Below are 25,551 nucleotides of genomic sequence, written 5' to 3'. Positions count from 1 at the left end.
TTGAACCATAACATGGTCCACCCTTTAAGAAATACTGTCATAAATATTGGTGGTGTTCCTCAGGGCTCTGTTCTAGACCCTATTCTCTTCTTACACTCCCCCCCTGTGTGATCTCATCCATTCCCTTGCTTTTAAATATTACCTACCCTAAAGATTCCTAAAATGTTTCTAACCCAGACTCTTCTTTTGAACTCCCAAATCATGGAACAAACTCTGTAATGGACATTACCATTAGGGTGTCTCCCTGGCACCTCAAACTCAATATGTCAGTATGTCTTGATGTCATGATCTGTTCCTTTGAGCCTGTTTATCCTCCAGACTTTATCATCTCAATAAAATGGCACTGCCATCTCCTCAGTTGCTTGGGATAGAAACCCATGAATCATCATTGCCTCCTCCTCATTTGTGATGTCTGATCAATCACCAAGTGTCTTCTCCTCTTCTCTCTACCGTGCTACCCCAGCCAAGGCCACCATTGTGTCTCATTTGACCCTGCCTCCTGACTTGGCTTCTCCAACTGTTTCTCTACATTGCAGTCAAAATGGGCTTTCTAATATTCAAAACTAGTCAAATCTCTTCTCTGATTAAAATTGTTGTGTGACTCATAAGTAGTCCCTCTTGTCCATTCCCAATGCATCTGGTGAGGCCCTTAATGTAAGGTTCATTGTGCTTTTATTGAATTTATTGTCTGTTCCCCACTAGTCTCTAAGCTCTATGGAGCACAGGACTGACATATTTCCCCATACCTCACAACAGTGCCTGGCATAGAGTAGGTAATAAAGGTGAAGTTAAATGAATGGATGAATCTATAACATTGTTTTGTAAACCATGGGTTTTGACCTATCAGTGGATCATGAAATCAACCAAGTGGATTTATAATGAGTTTTCATTCTAAATAGAAGAAAAAAATAGATAAGAATAGTATGCAATAAAGATATTATTTCACACAACTTTTTATTATAAAATGTGTAGTGAGTTGCAGTGGAATAAAAATGAAAGCCACTGGTCTATTATAAGCAAGCACTGTTTCCAGAATGAGGAAAAAGCAGCTTTCCTGCTCAGGAAAACAGGAAAAAAAAATGTCGAACTGACAACCGAAAAGGATTCCTGCCGTAGGAGGTTTGTACTTTTACAGATTTCAAAGCCTGAAATTCAAGGAAGAAATTGCCTACTTCAGAGTTTTAGGTTTCTGTAAGCAAATGACAAAAGTATTTAAAATCCTCCACAGATCCTGTCTGGCAACTACTACCATAGGCCAATTAAGCTTAAGAAGGTTGTTTAATTCTATTTCCTCTGAAATTATATCTTAAGCATATTTAGTCTTGTTTGTGTCTTGGAGAATTTGTTAACTGGCTGCTTCTCCAGCCTTCTCTCTTTAAGAGCAAGAGTGCCTGAGCCAATGAGGTGCTGCCATTCTGTTTCCATGGCAATAAAAGAAACAAACCTTCTGCCTGCTATCTCCCAACGACAAACCTCAAACTCAAGGCCCAGGTCAAGAGAGTCTGAATGGAAGGTTGACTTTCTCTTTTAGTTTGACTTTCACTGCAATATCGAAAGACTCAAACTAGACTGACCTTAGAAGGGAAATTTGCCCTACACATACTGTGGATTTTCTGCTTTGGCATTTCAGTCACTTGAATGACCACTAAAGTCTCGAGTTCTGGAACCTCCAGATTTGATCTAAAATGAATGCTATTTTATGTTGATGAGAAACTGTTTTTCTATAAAATTGGGGTGTCTTTAAGACTCTTGACTTGGAAAAGAACTACACGGGAGAAACAAATCTTTGAGCAGTCCAAGGTAAGCTCTTTGGAAAGCCTTTTTTTTTTTTTTTAAGATTTTATTTATTTATTCATGAGAGAGAGGCAGAGACATAGGCAGAGGGAGAAGCAGTCTCCATGCAGGGAGCCTGATGTGGGACTCAATTCCGGGACTCCAGGATCATGCCCTGAGCTGAAGGCAGGCGCTCAAACGCTGAGCCACCCAGGCATCCCTGGAAAGATGTTTTATGTAATTTTTTTGTCTGGTTATTAGTACTAACCTGTGATCTTTCTGAAGGCTCAGCTGGCTCACAGGTAACTACAGTGTCACTAATTAACATATTCAGTCCACTGAGCCTCGGGTAAAATCATCACAGAAAAATACAGAAAGGAAAAGAGTAGGGAAAAAGAATCCTAAATCATACATGGTTGTGTACGCATAGACAAATACACATACATACATACACCTCTATATTCTTTTTTTTAAAGATTTTATTTATTTATTCATGAGAGACACAGAGAGAGAGAGAGAGGCAGAGACATAGGCAGAGAGAGAAGCAAGCTCCATGCAGGGAGCCCAACATGGGACTCGATCCCGGCACTCGATCCCGGGACTCCAGGACTACACCCTGGGCCAAAGGCAGATGCCTAACCGCTGAGCCATCCAATAGACCTGTGCAGTTTAAACCCATGCTGTTCAAAGATCAACTGTATATGTTGTATAAGCCCCTCAGATATCGCCCTTGCCACCTTGGTTGCCCCAGCTCTTCCCTTGGTACTCCCAGACCTCCTCATAATTAAGCATAATGGGTTTAATGCCCAGCACAAGAGTAGGAGCAGAGTTTTGTAGGACCCTGTTCCAGCCCTATAACCCATGTCTATTCTGATTTTTCAACAGCTTTGTCTTACTAGTTGTTAAGTATTTTGAGTATTTATCTCCATATGTGTTTAGATGAAGAGGGCTTTACTTTTTAAAAGCAAAAGAAAATATACCAAAGCACTGTTTACAATAGAAAAAAAAAAAAAAGGAAACAACCAAATGTTCATCAATATTCAACTGGCTAAAAATGTAAATGGGTATGGTTGTAGGATAGAAATTTACACAGTTATGATGCCAAATAAACAAATCTTAGACTTCTAGATTTGCTTTGAGTATAACTTAAATGATGGATTTGTTTTAAAAATAATCTGGTATTAGAGGAGTGGGCTGGGTATAGATGAATGATATTGGCCACAAATTGCTAAATATTGAAACTGAATGACAGGTGAGTTCATTATACTTTTGTACTTTTAAAAACTTTCAATACAGTAAACTTAAGTTTAAAAAATGACGATATGCGGGGATGCCTGGGTGACTCAGTGGTTAAGCATCTGCCTTCGGCCCAGGACGTGATCCTGGAGTCCTGGGATCAAGTCCCATGTGGGCCTCCCTGCATGGAGCCTGCTTCTCCCTCTGCCTGTGTTTCTGCCTCTCTCTCTCTCTGTCTCTCATGAATAAATAAATAAAATCTTTTTTTTTAAAAGATGATATGCCTATAGTTACTGGCATTAAAAGAAACTCATGACATTGTTGATAAAAAATATATATATATAATATATGTATGGTTTCTTTCCATTTATGGAAAATTATATGAATCTCTTTCTTTTGTCCAGGGTGAATTCTAGAAGTTATTAACCAAAATATTTTCAGTGGTCATCATGTTAGTATTTTGGATAATTTTTACTTTTTTACGCTTTCATGTATTATGATTTTCTTTACAGTGGGCCTATTTCAATTTAACACATACATACAAATAAATCCATTTTCTCCAAATATTAGAAATAAAAACTTCGGTATGCAAAAATATCACTAGGGTTTATAATATTCCTAAACTCAGTTACCAGTTTTTGAGAACCTAATGTGTTCAAGGCCATGTGCCAAGAGCTTTTCTGACATGGTCTCATCTCATGTGCATGACAATACAATGAGGTGGAACTTCCATGTCCCTATTTTGCAGATAAAAAACTGAGACTCCGAAAAGCAAAGGTAAATGTCTTGAGGTCCCACAGCTATTAAGTAGAGGAGCTGTTAGGCAAAGTCAGGCCCACCTGATTCCAAAACCCAAAGAAAATTTTAGGAAAGAATGCCGTGGGGGGAGAAAAATACCCATAATTCTGATATTCTGGCCCAATTTTCATTTTTTACCATATTCTTTTCTAACTATTGTGCATATAGGCACAAACTTTTGCATAATTGTATGCATTGCATGGATACCATTTTATATCTTCATTCTTAACCATTTCTTCATGTTCCCACAGGGTTTCAAATAATCAGTTAAAACCTATGTAAAACTCCATTGAGTGACTGTACAATAATTTACCAATCATTTTGGTTTTTTAATTCTAATTTTTAACATTTTCTATAACATTGTAACAACGATTACATTTCGTGGCTTATCTGTGGATCTCCTTCCTCCTTGGTGAGTCGGTCCCTCTAGTTTCAGCCACTGGGCTTATTAGGCAACAAATATTTATCCAGTTACCCGCTATGGACAGTCACTATTCCAGGCTCCACGGGGACCCAGACAATGACACGGTGGAGTCCTGCCCTTCAAGAACCCTACGATGTGGTTGGGCAGATGAGAAGTGGAATAAAGAAGACAGTTGCTGGGAGCTGAACTGCTTGTCCTCTCACTTCCTGCGTCAGTACCCAAGTTCAGGACTGGTCCCTGCCCCCATAGGAAGTAGATACAAGGTCTGAAGCAATGACAGAGATTCCATCAGCCATGGCTACATCTTCCTTTCAGACTCTCACCTGCCTTCTAGCCCCTGTGGCCTCACCTTCTCAGCCATAGTGCTCCATGCCACCTGCTGCCCCAGCCCTGTCTCCCTGAGATCGCCTGGCTAGGCCCCCAAGCACAACAGAACACAGACAGCCCAAGGTAGCAGCCCTGTTACCCGGCCTTTAGGCCTTTGCTGTTTCCCCCATCTGTTGGCCGCCCGGCACCTTGGGCCCATGCCTCTGGCCCAGCCCGTCCTGCCTCCACCTGTACACCCTGCCTTTCTTCCAAGGCCTGGTCTCTTGCCTTGGCACCGCATCCGCCCCCCACTCTGCTCCCTTTCTGATGGTTACCCTCCCCATCACAAGTTCCCCAAGGGCAAGGTGCATGTGTTCCCTCTCCCCCAGCAGCTAGCACCGTCCTCGCGGCAAGAGCCATAAGTATTTTTGCTTTTAAATGAGCATTTACAGGCAGCCCAGGAGTCACTTCATCGTTTTGAGTCTGTTTCCTCATCTGTAAAATGGACTCAATATTACAGTTACCTTTAGCTCTAAAAGTTACCAGACCATGCAGCTGGGTTTCTCAAGCATCAGTCACGTCACACAAAAGAGTTTGTTTCATTTTCCAGCTGATTCTTAAGCAAATTTATTCCCGTGCACTATGGGAAACCAGTCTCTGACTTAGAAATTTGAGTTAAATCTGCTATCATTGTAATGCTTCTGTTGTTTAGTTGGTTCTCCTAACATTTTTTGGCATTGGTTTTTATTTTCTATCAAATAATCCACTGAAATCACTTAAAAAATAAATTGTGTTACAAGCTGATTAATGAAAAGTTAGTTTCTGCTCCCACCCCCACCCTCATTTCTCAGTTCTACTCCTCAGCATGCTCCTTAGGGGCAACTATTTTCAACTCTTGTAGCTTGCTTTCTTGCTTTCTCTCCCTTTCTCTTTCTTTCTTTTTAAAGATTTTACTTACTTATTTGAGAGACAGAGAGCACAAGTAGGGGGAGTGCAGGAGTGGCAGAGGGTGAGAGAAAAAAAGCAGGCTCCCCACAGATCAGGGAGCCCGCTGTGGGGCTCCATCCCAAGATCCAGGGATCATGACCTGAGCTAAAGGAAGACGCTTAACCGACTGAGCCACCCAGGTCCCAGGTACTCCATAGCTATTTCTTTTGGAATTTAACTTATACTTCTGAATAATTTGCCTCCACCCCATTTGTTAATTTTTCAATTTTAGCCATTATCTTTTGACATACTGGTGTGGTAGATGAGGATTTGGTCCTGTATGCCCTCTCTCCCTTCCCCTTCCCAGCTCTTCCGATGTAGTCCCCATTCACTTTTAGGTTAAATCACTATTTTTTTTTTTAATTTTTTTAATTTATTTTATTTATTTATGATAGGCACACAGTGAGAGAGAGAGGCAGAGACATAGGCAGAGGGAGAAGCAGGCTCCATGCACCGGGAGCCTGACGTGGAATTCGATCCCGGGTCTCCAGGATCACGCCCTGGGCCAAAGGCAGGCGCTAAACCGCTGCGCCACCCAGGGATCCCGGTTAAATCACTATTAAGTGTTGACACTCATATACATATATAGTGATAGTTAACATATATATACATATATGGTTGTTCCTTACTATAACCATGTTTGCTTTCTTACATAATATTTGTAAGAGTCATTATGCAATTTTTATTTTCTTATGTTTCTTTTTTTCTTTTTCTACATGTTATTTTATTATTTTTATTTTTTTAATAATAAATTTATTTTTTATTGGTGTTCAATTTGCCAACATACAGAATAACACCCAGTGCTCATCCCGTCAAGTGCCCCCCTCAATGCCTGTCACCCATTCACCCTCACCCCCCACCCTCCTCCCCTTCCACCACCCCTAGTTCATTTCCCAGAGTTAGGAGTCTTCATGTTTTTCTTATGTTTCTATCAGTAATTTCACCCTAATTGCTCTGTTTCCTATTACAACTGCTCTGTAACAAATTACCACAAATTTAGTGGCTTAAAACAACAACAATTTATTCTCCTATAGTTCTCAGGTCATATATCTGAAATGGGTTGCACTGGGCTAAATTCAAGATGTTGACAGGATTTGGTTCCTTCTGAAGGCTTTAGTGGAGAATCATCCTTGCCTTTCCCAGCCTCTAGAGGCACCCACATTCCTTGGCTTATGGCCCTTCCTTGATCACTCCTATCTCTTCCTCCATCATCACATTTTCTTCTCTGACTCTGACCCTCCCTCTTATAAGGAGGTTTATCTGGGCCCACACAGATAATCTGGGATAATCTCCCTTCTCAAGTTCCTCAATTTAATCACAGCTGCAAATCTTCTTTTTGCACATACGGTGACATATGCACAGGTCCCAGGGATGGGGGCCTGGACATGTTTGCAGGGAGGGCACAGCATCTGGCCTACTATGTGATCCAACAGATCTGCCAGAGGCCTGTCGATATTATCCAATAATCCACTAATTCCAAGTCCTGAGTCTTTGGGCGCCTTTGATGTGGGAATTGGCCCCTTCTGCTCTGTACCCACTTTGCAGGTATGTAGGCTGCAGCTTCCTATGGTGTGCTGAGCGGCATGGGTGGGGAGAGGGGGTTTATTGGGTCAAACTTGCATGGACAACCCTTGTGCAGTTCTGTCTCCTTTCCCACTCTCCCTGTTCTTGTCAAATTAAACCTCTTTTAATCCTCGAGTTAGGAGAAAAGCCAGTCCTTCCTCCTGTGTGTCTCCTTTGCTCTCACACAACTACCATATTCACAACACCATATGTATGTGGATTTTCCCCCACCAGGCAATTCTCTGCAACACCAGTTGGGAATCCTATAATTTGCCTCAATTCTGACACTGTCTACCTGGAGATATTACCAGATCCCACAGGTAAGGACTCAGTACTGAAAGACTGTGCCCTGCACCCCACCCGGAGATGCCAAATGCAAATCCACATTGTCATCTCTGCTTCTGACCCATCAGCTATAAATCAGAGGTTCATAGCAAATATTATGTAATTTACTAGAACAGCTCACAGAACTCAGGGAAACAGTTACTTGGATCTATCAATGTATTAAAGGAGATGATAAAGGATACAGATGAATAGCAGGATGTATCGATACACACAGTGAGGCTTGAGAGGGTCCCAAGCGCAGGAGCTTCTGTCGTCATGGAGTCCAGGTGTGTCACCCTCCCAATGTGGATGTGTTCGCAACCCATGTGTTTGTGAATCCCATACTTCTGGGAGTTTTATGGAGACTTCCTCACAGTATGATCAGTTGTTAACTCCATTTCCAACATCTCTCCCCTCCTCAGAGGATGGAGGCAGAGACTGAGGCTGAAAACTCTTAAGTTTTTAATCATGCCTTGTTTTTTCTGGTGACCAGTCCCCAAACTGGAGCCCACCCAGAGTTGCCTCAATTAGAACAATGATGCTCCTAGTGCTCTTATCACTTAGGGATTCACAAGGATTTCAGGAGCCCTGTGTCAGGAACTGAGGGCAAGAACCAATATATATTTTGTCTATCTCACAATCCCATGCTATCATTTTAGTGGTGTCCCGGAAAATACAGATAAACAAGTAGGTCAAGCTTCTGTGTTTATCTGATAGTTGTCTTTCACAAAGACATTGATAATAGGGATTTTTGGTTTTGTTTTCATGGAGCCAAGAAGGAAGAGTCTATAATTGATCTATAATTTGGGCAGATGAACAGGAATGAGAAACTGGAACATTCACTTGCAGTGTAATTTAAGTAACAGAGTTAATTTTCCAGGAAGTTCTGTGCATGATCTACTCTAGACTTCTCATTTCAGTGACAGCTAGTATGGCCAGAGGACAAGGGCTTAGGAGTCAAGGAAACTTGTGTTTATTCTCAACCCTGAAACTTGCTACTTCTGGGATCATATGGAGGATTCTCTGTATCCTCATTGGTAAAATTGCCATAACAATAACTGATCCTTTATGGTGTACCTGGCTCACAGCAAGTACTCAATGGTGGCAAATTTTTAATTGCTTTCAAGTCAAGTCTGCTGGTGCCAAGGGGTGAGGAATTATTCTATCTATCTGGTGCAAGTCAAGACCTTGCACCAGATCAACAGCTTTCAGAATCTACCATCTGTGTTTTGGATCTTCTCTGGGTTCTTTCTAATTTTTTTCTAAGTGTTTTGCTTTGACTCTGAATGGTGTAACTCTCTGCTGTTACTTTCCCACTTCAGCAAGAGCCTCGTGATCTAGTGGCCAAGACTGCCACTGACCTCTTACCATGTACCCGAACCCTCTCATCTACTGCACCTGCTGGGACCCCTGGAACTTGGGACCACGGAAGTTAATCAAGACACCTCAGCCACCAAGCAAGACCCCAACAGGGAAGCCCAAGTAAGGATTATAAGGAAGGAGTAGGACCTGGGGACTTGGTTTCCATTTGCAGTCTTCTTTCTCTTACAATATTTCCAGTCAACTAGGCAACAAAACCCCAAGAAGGCCAGAAAGCCTAACTTTATACAACTTTCCCAGCCAACCTGTTGGCAGCATATCACTCTTGCCAGTCCTGCCTCGGCCCACTGTCATTTTAAATGAGGAAATCTCAGAGTGAGTGCAGCAGGGAAGGGTAGCTTCTAACCAAAGGGCCCCAGAGCCCCCCATCGGGGACAAAGAGCTTTGGGAGCTGGGGAACAAGCTGTGCTGCCAACTCAGGATCCCCTGGGAAGCAAAGTTCCTCAAGTGAACCTCCTCCTGCTAGAAACTCCCCAAGACCTTCCTGACTTTTAAGATTTCAGCAGTGAGAGAATGTATTGCAATTTTGAGTCATCATGGCCATCTAAACAATCTGGGAGTGCTAAGACAAGTTTCTGAATTTCTAATTTTCTCTCTTTCATTTTTCACTTTCAGGCTAACTCCTCTTCCTCCAGCTGCCAAAAACCAAAAGTATGTCCAACCAATAACAAAACCTGTTGTTGCCCCAAAGTAAGTATTTTCATGTCCATGGGGGCAGAAAGTTCCATAACTTACAATGATTTCCCCCAAACCTCAGATCCTACATGTATATTGTGTGGCCTTCTTCACTCACAGCTTTCAAAGTCATAAAAAAAGGAGCTCTCACTTAGGGCACCCCTGAAAGCTACTACTTCCTGCCCTAAAAAGGAACAATATGTGATACATGCCATAGGCAAGAACCTTGGGGAGCCTCCCTGGCATTTATGGGGGTGACTCACCCTTTAACTGATTACTTTTCTATATCTAAAGTTTCCTGTAGATTACAGATCTGGTTTTTCTCACAAATTAATTTTTTATCCATATTTTGTAAGCTTAGAAATATAACTTAGTTTTAGGCCTTTTCATGAATCCTTGTACTCTATTTATTTATTTAAAAAATATTTATTGAGCTCCTATTATTTGCTGGGCATTATTTGAAGTGCAAGGAAACAGCAGTGAACATAGCAGAGTCTCTGCTCCTAGAGCTTATATTCTAGTGGGAAGAATAGATATAAACACGTTAATATACCCAATGCATCCAAGTGCTATGTAGAAAATAACACAGGCAAAGGAAGGAGAAGTTGGTGAGGGTGGAGTTGTTATTTTGTATAGGGAATTCAGGGCAATCCTTGCATAAAAAGGATAGCAGGAACCTGCTGACATCGGGTCTAGCACTCCTGGCAGAGGGAACAGCAAGTATGGAGGCCCTGAGTGGGAAACCATTTGGCCCATTTGGTCTTTTCCAGGAAATCAAAGAGGCCCGTGTTGCAGGAGTGGAGGGTGTAAGGAGAGAGTGGTGGGAGATGAGGTCAGAGAGGTAGGAGAGATGATGGATGTCATTGGCAAAATAATGGACTCCCCAAAGTTGTCCACATCCTAATCCCTGGAAACTAGGATTATGTTCTGTTACTCATCAGGGGAAATTAAGGTTGCAGATGGATTTTGTTTGCTAATCTGCTGACTTTGAGATGGACAGATCATCCTGGATTATCTGAGCAACCCCAGTGTCATCACAATGGTCCTTATGCATGAAAGAGGAGATGTGACCATTGAGGCAAAGTGATGCAGTTGTTGGCTTTGATGGAGAAAAAGGCCACTAGGAACACAGGGAGTTTCTAGCAGCTGGAAAAGGCAAGGAAACAAAGTTTCCTCTGGAGCCTCCAGGAGGAATATAACCCTGTCAACACCTTGATTTTAGGCCCAGTGAGAACCATTCCAGATTTTGACCTCTAGAACTGTTAAGACAATGAGTTGGTTTTGTTTTAAGCCACTGAGCTTGTAGTAATTTTTTACAGCAGCAATAGGAAATTCGTAAAGTTTACTGGCCAGTATAAGGACTTTGGCTTTTACTTCAAGAGGGACTATGTATTGGCTGCTAAGCCTGCCATACCGAAAAACAAAAAACAAAACAAACAAAAAAAGCAAGCACACAAAAAAACACAGACTGTGTAGCTTAAGCAACATAAATTTATTTTCTCACAATTCTAGATGCTGGATGTCAAAGACCAACGTGCCCACAGGGGTGGTTTCCTCTCAGGACTTTCCCCTTGACTTGCAGATGGCCAACTACTTGCTGTCTCTTCATATGGTCTTTTCTTTGTAGATGCACATCCCTGGTGTGTCTGTGTGCTCTAACTCTCTTACAAGGATACTGGTAGGGCTGGATTAGTGCCTACCTTAATGGCCTCATTTAACTTAATCCCCCTTTAAAGGCCCTATCTTTAATACTGTCACATTCTGAGGTACTAAGTTTGGAGCTTCAACATATGAAATTTGGGTGGACACAATTTAGTCCATTACAGATGGGGAGCCATCAGAGGATTCCAGTTGACATGATCCAACTTGTATTTTGAAAGGACTATTCTGGCTACTGTGCTGAGAATGGACTACAGTGACCAAGGGTAGAAGTAGAGAAGGGATGTCCTTGTAGGGACCCGAGTAAGAGATGGTGCTTGGACCTGGTAGAAACAGCACAGGTGGGGAATAGTGGTTGTATTTGAGAAATATTCTGAAGGTAGAAATTGGTAGGATCCGCTAATGGAATTGTGGTTAACTATGAGAAAAAAGCAAAAGGAGTAGTCAAGGATGACTTCCAGATTTGGAGCTGAGCAACAGGAAGGATAGAGTTACCATTTTCTGCAATTGGGGAAGACTGCAGGAGGTGCACATTCATAGGGGTTTGAGCATAGGAGGTTTAAGATGCCTCGTACTATCCAAGTGGCAGTGTCAAGTAAGCAGTTGGATAAGTGGGTGTGGGAGAGAGGTCTGGGCTGCAGATACACATCTGACAATCATCAACGTATACGAGATACTTAGAGCCCTAGCCCCAAATGAGATCTCTGAGGCAGGGAGTGAAGCCAGAGGTAGGAAGAGGTGGGAAGACAGAGACCCAGAGCACTCTAGTGTTGAGATATTGGAGAGATCCCAAAGAGAAGACTGACAAAGAATGGCTAGTGAGGGAGATGAGTCTTCATCTCCCTGGTGTCCTGGAAGCAAAATGACAAAAATGTTCCAGGGAGGGTCTGATTATCTGTGTCAAATACTGCTGATAAGTAATTAAGATGAGGGCTGAGAAATACAGTTGGATTTAGTGACCTGAAGGTCATTGGTGACAGTGAAGAGGGTTGTTTCAATGGTGCAGGTGATAAAGCCTGATTGGAGGGGGATGTTCATAACAAGGGATCAATTGAATGACTGCATAAGTGAGTTGGTTCCTAGTGCCTGACTTCTGTGTGCCAGCACGCCCAGCATGATCACACCTGTGAGTTTTATCTGACCCCTATTAATAGTCAAGCTCAATGTCTCAGTTTCCTAGCACCTCTTGTTGGGAGCAACCTCACTCATTCCCACGGCTCCACTCTATCCATCAATTAGCCCCCACTAACACTGTCCTCATTCTGCTCTGAAATATGGTAAGGGCTGCTTTGTGGCTACTTTTAAAATTCAAAGACCTGTTCATCATATTTACAACTTTTCGGTGAGATCCTACTGGGGTTCCACATCAACCAGTCTCCATGTCCTACTGAGTCAGAACTGAGTGAGGCTAGGAAATGGAGCAGCCAGGAGGAGAAGGGCCAGTTTCTCTTGGCCTCATTCTCAGGAAGGGGCTCAGGTAGATATTGACATTACCTACAAATGGGGACATGAAGAATCTGTTCACCAGTCAACTTTTAACTTGGGCCTCTGGCCTCAAACACACATCTCAGTGAATTACATCCTTTTTATGAATCCTATAATTTTCTTGCAAACATACAATGTACGTTTTGTATTTAAAAAGTTTTAATTCTTAAATATGAACTATAACACAACTGTAATAACCTTGTTTTGGCAATTTTTTTTTAATGTATCAGGAGCCTTAAAAATGACAGTAGGCTGAGTGCTCTCAATTTCTGGGAGACACGGTTGGCAAATTGCTTTATCTGCAATTTTTTATAGCACTTGACTTTTGCTCCTATTTTCAATATTTATGTGCCTTTTTTTGTCTTCTTAAAAAGTATCACATGTCATTCCATTTCTCTTGGTATTGAGCACTTTGGTTTGCATACATTAATCACTCATTGAATTTATTAAATGAGAAAATGTGAAGTGCTTTGACTGGCATCAATAAAGTATCAAAATAGTGTAATTGAGTAATCTGAGTAGGCTGACAAGGAAAAAAAAGTCAGGGAGAGTCATTCTGGATCCACTACACCTTTTACTTTTCAGAGCATGAAATTCAATCCCAACAAAGTAAGTTCCTATGAAACCACATTCTGACCCTTGGAGCAGTTCTGAAGTGAGTGCAATGCTGTGGAAGGTGTCTGCTCAAGGAGAACTACTAAGAACCAAAAAAAAAAAAAAAAAAGACAAACTCAATCTATGGTCAGCTTTTTTTTTTTTCTAAAGATTTTACTTATTTATTCAGGAGAGATACAGAGAGAGAGGCAGAGACACAGGCAGAGGGAAAAGCAAGCTCCATGCAGGGAGCCCAATTCAGGACTCGAGCCCAGGACCCCAGGAACACACCCTGAGCAGAAGGCAGATGCTCAGCCACTGAACCACCCAGGTGCCCCCAGAGGCAGCTTTTTAAAGAGACCCAGGCTACTTAGTAATTCCCCCACCACCCCACCACCATCATCCCAAGGCTTTCCTAAATTCAGAGTAAGCAAACAAAATTAACATTGTAAAGAGTTTCCAATTTATGAATGGGAGCATATAGCTGATATGAGTTGAGTTGTATTTTAAATGGTTTAAAATCTTTATTAAAAGATTTTATTTATTTATTAGAGAGAGAGAGCACAAGTGGGGGAGAGAGGCAGAGGGAGAGGTAAAGGCAGACTACTTGCTGAGTAGCGAGCCCACCATGGGGCCCAATCCCAGGACCCTGGGATCATGACCTGAGCCAAAAGCAGATGCTTAACCAACTAAGCCACCTAGATGCCCTTAAAATCTTTTTTCCTTAAAAAGGATTTATTTATTTATTTTAGAAAGAGAGTGTGTGGGAGGGAGGGGCAGAGGGAGAGAGTGAATCCCAAGCAGACTCTCCATTGAACGTGTAGCTTAGCTCAGGGCTTGATCTCACCACCCTGAGATCACGACCTGATCTGAAACCAAGGTCACATACTTAACCAACTGAGCCACCCAGGTGCCCCAGTAGTTTTAAACCTTTTAAAATGCATGTGAGCTTCATTATATTAACAATGTATATTGTGCACTCGCGCCCATTTTTTTTTTTTTTTTTTTTTTGCCACAAAGAATATGTTTTTGCCAGTTAAAAGATTGGTGGTCATATCTAGAGTAGCCAAATCCTTGGGCTGGTTTTCTCAAGAGAGTCTTCAGTGCCCCTTCTCGGGGTAGGAAATGTGGGAGCAAAACCAGACTTTATTAACCAAGGTAGAAGTGCCTCCACCTGGAAAAATCCTCCCAATCGCAGACCCTACATCCAGCGGACTTTGGAACAGTCTCATACTGGTAACCACTCCACAACCATTAAAGACTTTGTGGTGATTTTGATCATGGAGGAAATGGAACTCCTAGAACAGGTTTCATTTGTCTCTTTTCACAGTAGTTGCCAGAAAGTATGTGTGCGAGTGTGTGTGAGGCAGAGGGAAGAGGCCCTAGCTTCATATACCTCAGCCTAGCTAGTCTTCTTGTCAGCACACCAGAAGCTAGTTACTCTTATTACAATCTTTCAACCTTCCAGGTGAGCTCCCTTACAAATGCTCTTGCTATTTGGATACCTGATATGTTCATGTTTCTGCACAGAAAACAACTAGTTATGACCAGGATTAACACCAGAACTCAGAATAGTAACCATTTGCTTATCCTGAATTCATTTCACTGACAGTTTGAGGTCCCATATCACCAATTTCTGGTGCAAATAAGAAAGGTTTTTGTGCAGACAATGTAAATGTCCCTAGTGTGTGCATTTGAGATTATGGACCATGGGAGAGCCCTTTGGATTCTCATCCCAATCTCTTGGCTCCTATTTTAGGAATGGTTCTAATAGGCATGACTAGTCAACTGCCTACTTTTTTACTACCTGCCTTTTTATCACAATCTGTATACCAATGATCCCTTGACCATTGAACATTCCCTAGTTCCCGAGTAGAATATTTTGAGAGCTGAAAGGGGCCTCAGATATCATCCTACTAATGTCACAGATGAGTGGTGGGATCAGGGTGTAGCTTCTAAGCTTTGAACTTTTCTTTGCTCCCTGGTTGCTTTCTCTTGCAGAGTAAAAGTCCAGTTAGGAAAACAAGAGGAGAGCAATAAATTACCTTATGTGAGTAAAAAAAAAAAAAACCAAGAGGGCAGTGGGACTACCATTTATTGAGTGCCTGCTGTGTGCGGGCCTTTTACATGTACCTTCCTCAGTTTCTGATGAGGAAACTGAGGCACATAGATGTTGAATCACTATAGTTGGCGGCAGGGGCATGATTTGAACACAGATCCAAGAGAGGGCATCTAACTATTACTCCCTACTGCCTTGTGTCAGGCAAGGAGAGTGTTCCAGGGAAACCAGACATTGACAGCCAGTCCAGGCTAGAGTACAGCTCATGCCCAAATGTTGGAATCCCACTGCCACACTTGGGAGCCCACAAATGGGGGGGTCATCAGGGCACTTGAGGGGAGCAGAGCCAGGACTCCGCTGAAGAAAAAGATGGGGACTAAACCCAGAAGGATCTCGATAGCTGCCTAGGAGTTTGGGCCTCCTTCTGCTGTCTGGGAGCCTTCACAGGCATAACACCAGGTAAGATTTACATTCTAGAAAAAAACGTTATCTGATAGGATACTATTGGTGTTTTTTCACTACTTCCTGCTTTTATCTATTTTATTTTTTTCCCCCTTAAACAAAAATCATGCAGTTCCTTCATAGGAAAAAAAATTAACAAACAAAAATGTAATTACCCTCCAGATGGAGAGGATGATGAGCCCTTGGGGAGCCAAACTGAAGGCAGAGAGGCCAGATGGGAGGGTATGGCCAAAGCCAAAGAGAAAGATGAAAGTGGCCTTGGGCTCTTGGACAGGAGTGTGGAGAGAAGAAGAGAAAGTTGGGATACATTTCGGAGATAACAATAACAGGGCTTGTGGCACCTAGGGGTGTTCTGCCCAACTCTAGGAGGTACAGTCTCACCCTGGTCTCTGCCGGCTGGTAACCCTGCCAGATTCCTGACTTTGATCTAATGGGGAACAGAGGAAGAACTGACTAAAATAGGTGTGTTTGTTCGTTTTCACGACTCTACTAGACATTTTCTCATGTTATTTTGGTTTTCCCTTACTGAAGCCCTTTGAGGAAGAGTTAGTATCCTCGTTTTCTAATGAGGAAACTGAGGCACACAGATGTTGAATAACTGTGGTTGAGGGCAGAGCCAGGATTTGAACACAGGCCTATCTAATTCCCAAAATTGAGCAATCTCCATGGCACCTGACTGCCTCCTGGCCTCTGGCCATGTGGAAAATGCAGGCAAGGCACAGGGCTTGAGGCAGAGTGCTAAGTGGGGTGTCAGCAGTCAGGTTTGCACATGTTGGCTTGAGAGATTTGGGGGGACATCCAGGAACAACTTGAGTCTTGCAACTGGGTCTCAGGAGAGACATCATGGGCTCCCATCATCCATAATTGCAAGGAGAGACACCTGGGCTGATGTATGAGAGTGAGTGGTAACTGGGGAAGGGTGCAGGAGGGATGTGGGCTCTGGAATCCCACCTCATATTTCTGTGTTTAAGAAGTGAGTAGCACTGTAGTGGAAGATTTGGAGGAGTCGCAGCACTCCAAGTCTGCAATATTATCTCACCTTCCACCCTGATGCCCAGGAAGTGATAAATGTGTCACCTGGCTATCGCCTCATTCGAAATAGGGAGCAGATTTTCGTCACCTTGGGAGATGAAATGTTTGATAAGAAAAAGCGGTCACAATCAGACATCATGAACAGATTCAAAGTGTCCAGGTAATATCCTTGAACCTATATCCAGCTCCTTAAAGATATTTCTGCTGGGCTTGGCCTGGCATCGAGGAGAAGCTCCTAACTTCCATGCCCAGTCCACCGGGTCCCTATTCTAAAGGCATTGCAAGGTCACTTCACTTCTCATCCTTGTGAGCTCCTCTCCACACCCACATCTCTGCCAATCCCACTGGAGACAGGATGAAGGTCAAGTCAGGCAGCTAATCTGGAAAATGAGTGAGTGTAGTATAATTTGTACTAAAGGAAAGCAATTGTTCCTAGAGGTGATAAACAGATGAAATATTTTTAAAATAGTCTGAATTTGTAGGGTGAAAAGTAAGAATAAAGTCAGGGTTCATGGGGTGCTGAGATGCATCTCTTTCTCATTATGCCTAAAAATAACAGTTCATGACTTTGGTGGTCACGGTGTGGAAGACTCTGGCTGAGTCCACCCCCGTTGAGCGCAGTGCCATCCTCTCTCATTCAGGCCCAACCTACTCTATCCTCCAATGCCATGGAAAGTCAGTACCCACATCCTTTCCATTCTACCTCCTAGATTTCTCACTCATGTCTCCCCGTCCCTCTCATATCTTCTCTTTTATTTCCTCACCCTCTTGAATGGAGGACCTTATCTCGGCTGCACTGTACACAGCACTGCCTGCCACCCTGTCTACTCCAGCTCAACCAAATAGACATCATGGAGGCTTCAGACCCAGAAACACAGAAAATCCAGCCATGCTCTGAAATCCCCTCTTCCTCCTGTGTCTGGACCATTCCTTGTCTGTGACTCACTGTCAGCACCAGTCCCATCCCCCACCTTCCCATGTCCTAATCCTGAATTCTTCCTCCTCCGATTCATTACTGAATCAAGATCAAACCCTCATCAATTTCTGAACATATTCCTCTTTCCTTTCTTTTTTTTTAAGATTTTATTTATTTACTCACGAGAGACAGAGAGAGAGAAAGAGAGAGGCAGAGACACAGGCCGAGGGAGACGCAGGCTCCAAGCAGGGAGCCCGACATGGGACTCCATCCCGGGTCTCCAGGATCACGCCCTGGGCTGAAGGTGGCACTAAACCACTGAGCCACCTGGGCTGCCCTCCTCTTTCCTTTCTATTCAATAGGTAACCAATCCACTACTCCACCCTACTACCTCTCCCACCCTACTCAGGCTAGCTTACCCAAAAGGACTGGGTCTGAGGCTCAATCACCCTGCTGCCCAAATGCTTCTCCCAGACTACCCTTCCATCCCTATGCCCACCCCCATGGCTATGCAGCAGGTGCAGAACATGGCCTGGCTCTCACCAGGCCAGAGATCGTCACATACAGGGAGATGCCTGACTGGCATAGAATGGAAGCTCTCTGGGTGATGTCCTGTTGTCCTATTTGTCCTGTAGGACTGATATCATTACTGACCTAGAAGATCAGATCTCAGAGCTGACAGTGATCATTGAGCAAATGAACAGAGACCATCATTCTGCCCAGAAATTGGTGAGTGATCCTTCAGTTAGCTGATCTCTAGGGGTAGGAGAAAGACCAGGTTTTTTTTTTTTTTTTTTTTTTTTTTTTTTTTTTTCATAATAGCTGCTATGTTCCTGGCAAGATGCCAAGGACTTTACTCATGGGAGCCATGTTGTCCAGGTAACAGCTCTGAAGATAGGACTGTGGCTACACAGTAGGATTTCTCTGACTCCATCCTCATCCATAATTGCAAGGACTCAAGTCTATCCTCAAAGCCTAACTCAGTTTCCAAGTCTATCCCAAATGCCTCCAGTGTGTTCATTGCCACTAACCTTGCCACACCAGGAGGTGCTGGCCATTTCCCCTCAGGCTAGCTGTGGCTGGTTAAACTTCAGAGGGTGCTAAGGCTCTTCCTAGTGGCCACAGTGTGGTCAGTGCATCTGCTTTGGTCCAAAAGCTTCTCAGAAGCCTTGAGTACCCACATCCCATTGCTGTTAAAATTGTCAAAACCCACCTTGGAATCTGTTGTGTTCAGCTTGCACTCTCTGTGTTTCCTGGGGATTTGGGGACATTTCCTTTAGATTTTATCATATGTTATATCACAGTCTCTTCTTCCCTACCTTAACCAGAGGTGCCTGCTGGTCTGGGCTGGAGTGAGGAACCTCAGCAATGCTCGGAAATAGCCTCCCCCACACCCCACTTGTCTGTTGTTATTGAAACCCACATGTGAAGGTTGACTTCCCAGCAGGTCCGCCCCACCCTCTGACATGCCCCAGATGTGTCTCAATTCTACTACAGTGACCCAGCTTGTGACTCACACTGAGACCCCCCCTACTGTTGATCCATTACTATATGTATCTGAAAATCCTGCCAGGCTTGTGGTCTACTTCTATAGGTAGGGAATTAAGGCTCTGGAAGTTAAATAATTTATATAAGGTCAGTCAGCTCATCAATGGTGGGTTATTGGGCAAAGTGCACATTTCCACTCATTGAGGCCCTGCTGAAGACACATTTAGAGATTATTTCCATAGAGGGACTTCATTTGTGATCCTTAAAATTCTCCCACCTGTGAACACCCCAAATTGTTGTGTGACCCTGTGGAAGGCTGTAGGGCTGGCTGCCACTGTGTAGTCAGAGAGGGACAAGGATGAGCCCTGAACCCTTATCTCAGCTGGCAGCAGGTGCTGACTGGTCTGGACATGTCCATTCCTCCTGAGACACCAACCAGAGAATCTGATGTGTTAGAATTGGAAGGTCACCTGGAAATGAGCACATTTGGTCCACCAGAACACACCATTCTGACAAAGAGGTTTTATTAACACTGGATTTTAAGTTCATCGAAGGTAGGGTCTGAGTCTTAGGCCTCTTTGGCTCTTCCAGGCCAAGCTCTTTGCTGAATAGATGATTACTCAATTGAATTATGTATGGAAGAAATCCAAAGGCCAAGCTCAGAGATTACTGTCCAACAGAGAGACCAGACCTGCCCAGAAAACCAGTTAGTGAAAGAGATGGTTTCCATGAAGCAACATTATGAACTGATTACATACCAAACAACGTAGAGCAAGCCAAGGATTGTTCCATTCCTTCAGTATGATGTACTCTCTGGGACTGCAGAACACAAAAGGAGAGGTGTAGGAGTAGGACATACCCCATGAAAGGGAAGGGTTCTCAGAAACTGCAGATTGCAGAGGGAATGAGGCCCTTGATCCTATATTGTTAATACTGGCCTTGTTTCCAGCTCTCCAATGAAATGGCTCTCCGCTGTGCTGAGATGCAGCAGAACTTTGAAAACAAGAACAGGTAGGTATGCTTCTGACACAAGCTTTCGTGTGCTGAAGGCCCTAAGACTCCTGCTACTTCCTTGCACGATTTCAGTTCACTGGGATTTCAGACAGTGCCAAATGGAGTTGGATGGGCAGAGGTGGGGGAAATGGGCAAGATGGTTTGATTTGAAACCACCAAAATGTAGCACAGCGAAGATTGTTCCTGGTTTTGCACTTTCTCATCCAATTACTTCATTTCAGTTATAATCTCCCTTTTTGTTGATTGCTGAGGAGAGCCATTTTTTGTTCTCCATGAGATTTCTGTGGTAAACAACTGTTGTTTTCAGCCCAGGCTCCTCCTCCCATGTCCCCTGCCTCTCTACTTCCTCCCCATCTTTCTCTGCCTCTTCCTCTTTTTTGTCCTGTCCTCTCTACCCTCTTTGGCTACTCCCAGGACCTGGGCAGAATGGGAAGGTATGGGAGGGGCGGGAGCCAGAGCCACAAAGACAAGCCAAGAGAAAGTAAAAGAAGGTGTAGCGTCTGTGGGGGTGAGCCCCTACGTGCTGGGCACCAGAGCAGCCTCAGAAGTCCTGGTGGAGAGAAATCCACATAGTTGAATCATAGACTTGCTTTCAAAAAATAATAAAGTAACATATTTGTTTTGTAATAGATTTCATTATTTTTTTAGAATATGAAGTTCATAATAGAATAGAACATGAAGTACAAGGAATTCTCATATACAGCCTGACCCCACATCCCTGAAACCTGAGTAATCCTTAACATCCTGCACCACTGTGCTGCATTTGTTACAAGTGATGAGCCTATGGGGATACATTACTATCACCCAAAGTCTAGAGTTTACATTAGGGTTCACTCAAGGTTTTGTACACTCTGTGGGTTCTGACAGGTGTATAATGACGTGTCCACCACTACTGTATCACACAGAATAGTTTCCCTGCCCTAAAAATCCTCTGTGCATTGCCCATTCATCCCTCCCTCCCCACTAGCCCCTGGCAACCACTGATCTTTTAACTATCTCCATAGCTATGCTTTTTCCAGAATGTCATACAGCTGGAATTGTACAGCATGTAGGCTTTATGGATTGGCTTGGTCACTTACTGTTACGCATTTACTGTTTCTCCATGTCTTCTCTTGGCTTGACACCTCATATAGGCTTTCACTTTGACACTTGTCTTGAGCACTGCCAGCTTCTGCCTCCTGGAATGGAGGTTAAAGAGACCTTGGGCTCCGAGTACCTGGGTGGCTCAGTTGGTTAAGTGACTGACTATTGGTTTCAGCTCCTGGGGTTGTGGGATCAAGCCCTGTGCCAGGCTCTGTGATCAGTGAAGAGCTACCTGAGATTCTCCTTTCCCTCTCTCTCTGCCCCTCTCCCCTCAAATTAATTACTTAAAAAAAAAAAAAGAAAAGAAAGAGAGAGAGATTGAGGCCTTGGGGTCTAAAATTATCCTGGATGCTAATGCAGCCCACAGTTTCCCAACACAGCTGTAAGCAAAGACTGTGCTGTTAGCAGGGAGCCATGGCCCCCACTGGCTCCATTCAAAGCAATGGTTGGTGGAAACTGAACTTCTCACCTTTTTTCTAGGTGGATGCTAGGAGAATGTGTCAGGAGGTGAGGGCCGTGCAGGCTTCCCACAGCTTCCTGTGTGAGAGAGGGGAGGTAGGATTGGCTGAGTATAACAGCTCAGCTCTGTACTTCTTTTCGTTGATTGATGATCTTGGCCTTTTCCCCGGGTCTCACAGGGAGCTCAAAGAGGCTCACGAAGCAGAGCTCAGTCAGTTGGAAAACAACTACAAAGCAGTGTTGAAGGCAGAGAAGCTGGCTGCTCAAGAAAAACTAGGTACTGTCTGAACTGGGGAGAATGACCCTGGTAAAGGGCAAAAGGCTGACCATGGCCATGGATGGGCTGTGGCTAGGCTTTCCAGATGTCCTCCTAAAGCTCAGGGAGGGGTAGTGACTGAGAATGAAACTGTAAAGAGAGAAACCATGTCACCAATGTCCTTCCTACACCCAGGAGATAGACTGGCCTGTGACCAAATGTTAGGATCTGAGCAAGTCCCTTAATTTCGCTTATCCCATCTAATAATTGAGGACAATAATAATATCTGCCTTCATCAGAGGGATGAGAATGTGAAAGCACCTTTTTAAAATAAATTCTTAATTCTATAAATACAATACTATTATAATTCAGCAAGTTACTTCACTTGTAAAATGATGGTGTTTCACTATATTCTAATGGACACACTATGATTTGTATGCCTTATAATAAGGGTTGTGTTGGTCATTTATCCCATTATTTATGCTCCCCTCGGGATGGGCAAGGTGTATATCCTTCAGAATTCTGAGGTTATAGACTGATCTCCACAGGGAGAAGGAGATATCCTATGATCTTCTCTTTCTTTTGCCTTACATTTTAAAAAGACGATATTTATAGCTTGTTGATTTTCCAATTTCCTAAAGAGAACATTTATCATTTTCAAAATCAATGTGCACTATGAAACATTATTTTAAAAAGAGAGAAGCAGATCTATAGTACAAAGCTTTGCTCCTCTTTCCTCCACTGATGTAGGTTTACCCCCAGGATTAGTTTTTTCACATCTGGTATGCCTCAGAATCACCTGAGAAGCATATTATCCACAGATACCAGGCTTCTCCCCTGACACTGCAATTCAGTAGATTTGGCCAGGGTCGAGGGTGGGAAGTGGGACTGGCATCTGGGTTTCTAATACGCTTCCAGAGTGATTCCTAGGTACAAGATAGTTTTAACACCTTGAGGATCAGTTTGAGGTGGAGAGGGTATAAGGAGAGCTCATACTTGAATTTGAAAACTTGCATTTCAGAGGAATAATGATGACCCTGTTGTTTTCCTTTTGTGCAGATGAGATGGTAAAGGAATATAAGTATCTGAAGAATATGTTTCATATGTATCAGGTGAGATTCAGAGCTCCTTGGTGGATTATGAGAGTAAGAGAGGTAAGGCTCATTCCTGGCTAATGACAGCAGGCTAAATCTAGAGCTCTTTGCCCAGAAAATAATGTCTTGAGATTCTCAGCATCCTAGGACCTAGGTGGTACTAAGTGCCTCCAGGAGAAGAGTGAACTGTGAACTGTCGTGGTTTCCAAGCATGACAAGTCAGTCTCTCAGACCCTGAAGAAGCCCATGGAAAAATATGTTCTTAATCACAAAAGTAATATCTGCTAATTTTTTTTTTTTTAGAAAATGGACATACAAAAACTAACTACAACAAAAAAAGAGAAAGAATTATTAACACCCCAAAACGACCATTATTAGTATGTGTACTTTGTAACATCTTTGACTTTAGTAAAGTGCTGGGTCAAAATGAATAAATATTTATTTTTTATTTTTAAAATATTTATTTCTTCATGAGAGACACAGAGAAAGAGGCAGAGACATAGGCAGAGGGAGAAGCAGGCTCCCTGCAGGGAGCCCGATGCAGGACTTAATCCCAGGACCCCAGGATCACAACCCAAGCCAAAGGCAGATGCTGAACCACTGAGCCACCCAGGTGCCCCTGGAATAAATCTTTTAAAGGCCTTTAATACACTTGGCCAAATTGCCATCCAAAAGGACTCTATCACTGCACTCCTACAAGCAGAGCATGGAGTGCTCTGACTACCTCAGAATATAACTCATTCATTTAAATCAGCTAATTTGATGGAGCCCTGGGGACACAGGTCATGATTTCTTCCTAAGAGGATGAGAGAGCAGGGTGGTGGTGGTGAAAAGTGGACAGGGACAGACTAGGATAGCAAACCCCCATCCTATCATGACCAACAGGTCATGGTTTGCTGGGGACTTTCCAGGTTTTAACATTGAAAGTGCAAGGTCCTAGGACATTACTTAGTCTCAAACAGACATGGACAGTTAACCACCATATAAAAGGAGGAAACCAAGTTAAGCATGAGTGTACCACCTCTGCAATTCTATTTACCATTCACAGTTTCACTTTTGAGTTGTTATCTAAAACTTGTTTTTTAAGATGCATCTTGATACAGTCGAGGAAAACATCCTAGAGCAAAGCCTAAGAGAAGCATCAAGTTGATGAGTGGGTAAGCTGCCCCAGTTTCCTAGGTATACTTTATGTTTGCTTTAGTCGGACCTCTCCAGAGAGTTTGACCTCTATGGAAACTGAGCTGCCCACCAGTCTTGAAAATGATGAGAGAGAACCTTTATCTAATGTCCACAAATGGTTACCAATGAGTAATGCCTGGCCCCAGTATGAATTGTACCACTAGCCTGAAAAAAAAAGGGGGGGGGAGGGGGTCAGAGTCCTGAGACCTTACTGGCAAGCATCCAGGTCCTAGACCTTCTTCCTCCTGAGGTCCCACTCCCATGAAAATCTGAGCCAACCAACATGACTAGCATAGGGTTAGGCTTATTTAACCTCAACCACAGAGGAAGTTAGATTTGCTGAGGAAAAATAGACACACTCTGAAAAACATACCTTTTTTCTTAAGTGTTTAAATTAACTTCTAGGCATTTCCTTTGTTTCTTAATGGGCTACTGATGAATGACTCATGACTCAGAGGGAGGGGACATGTGAAACTTCCACAGGAGAATCTACCTGTCTTCAAAGAAAACCCAGTTCCAGTAGGACAAACACCATGTAGAGCTTGCTTTGACTTTGAGGGTTCTGCAGGCTCATAGGTGGGCTGAGCTAAAATTTAGTCCCAGCAGCCACCCATGGAGGGACTCCTAACAAGCATTCTGGGTGAAGGAAGCTGTAAAGGGCCCTGTGCTGTGCCTGGAGTCAGTGTGCAGCCTTTTTCTGGACCCTTTTCTTGATGGTGCCTTTGTGCCTCTGCAGGATAGCATTCATGATGAAATGGAGGACAAGTGGTCAAAGAAGAAGGCAAAATGGGAGGAGGAGGAGAAGTTGGAGCGGGAAAAGATCCTGCTACAGCAAAGTGAGTACAGAAACTTCTGTCTTTTTGATGGCACATGCACCCCCCCAAAAAAAAAAAAAAAAGAAAAGAAAAGAAACAGAAAGAAAGAAAAAACCAAACCCACCATTAAGTTTGGTCTTGACTTGAGAAAAGCAGCCTTGGATTCACAAAGGGTGATGTTCACATGGCTGAACTCCTGAATCAAAGGTACATGGACTTTTCAAGAAGGTGACAACAAGAATGGAGTCTTTATAAAGTTCAGCGACCTGAGAGTCTAAGTCTGTACCTTCCAAAGCTCATTCATTCCAAGTTTGGCCATCACAGGCTGGAGCAAGCTCTGGGACATCTGTAGGAATGTTGACTAGTTACATGGATAGAAGTGACCCCAAAGTTCCAGAAAAATGTTCTTGAGTTAGAGTTTCAAATATTCACTTGTTGTTGGAGGAGGGACAACACAATCGATTACACTGAGAGCCTCTGTATTGCCACA

The 25,551-nt window shown here is 43.2% G+C and overlaps 1 protein-coding gene across 4 annotated transcripts in view; it reads left to right on the top strand.

Moving 5' to 3' along the window:
* The first annotated feature begins 1,427 nt into the window (after positions 1-1,427).
* FLACC1 (flagellum associated containing coiled-coil domains 1) overlaps positions 1,428-25,551 on the top strand; it is a 33,785-nt gene continuing 9,661 nt past the window's right edge. The window contains exons 1-12 of one of the 4 annotated variants that reach the window (XM_049106634.1): positions 1,428-1,800; positions 6,958-7,069; positions 7,322-7,407; positions 8,734-8,893; positions 9,407-9,481; positions 15,206-15,254; positions 16,784-16,917; positions 18,309-18,402; positions 20,111-20,172; positions 21,897-21,994; positions 23,033-23,085; positions 24,983-25,082. In XM_049106634.1, the coding sequence (XP_048962591.1) occupies positions 8,781-8,893; positions 9,407-9,481; positions 15,206-15,254; positions 16,784-16,917; positions 18,309-18,402; positions 20,111-20,172; positions 21,897-21,994; positions 23,033-23,085; positions 24,983-25,082 (778 nt within the window). In that variant the 5' untranslated portion in view covers positions 1,428-1,800; positions 6,958-7,069; positions 7,322-7,407; positions 8,734-8,780. The remainder of the gene's footprint in view (positions 1,801-6,957; positions 7,070-7,321; positions 7,408-8,733; positions 8,894-9,406; positions 9,482-15,205; positions 15,255-16,783; positions 16,918-18,308; positions 18,403-20,110; positions 20,173-21,896; positions 21,995-23,032; positions 23,086-24,982; positions 25,083-25,551) is intronic. The other 3 variants (XM_025441655.3, XM_049106635.1, XM_049106636.1) reach the window with 3 other exon arrangements.

The sequence above is a fragment of the Canis lupus genome, chromosome 37 (genome assembly GCF_003254725.2).
Source record: "Canis lupus dingo isolate Sandy chromosome 37, ASM325472v2, whole genome shotgun sequence".
Classification (NCBI taxonomy): Eukaryota; Metazoa; Chordata; class Mammalia; order Carnivora; family Canidae; genus Canis; species Canis lupus.
The sequence above is the reverse complement of the archived record's forward strand: the minus strand, read 5'-3'. Positions and strand labels throughout refer to the sequence as shown.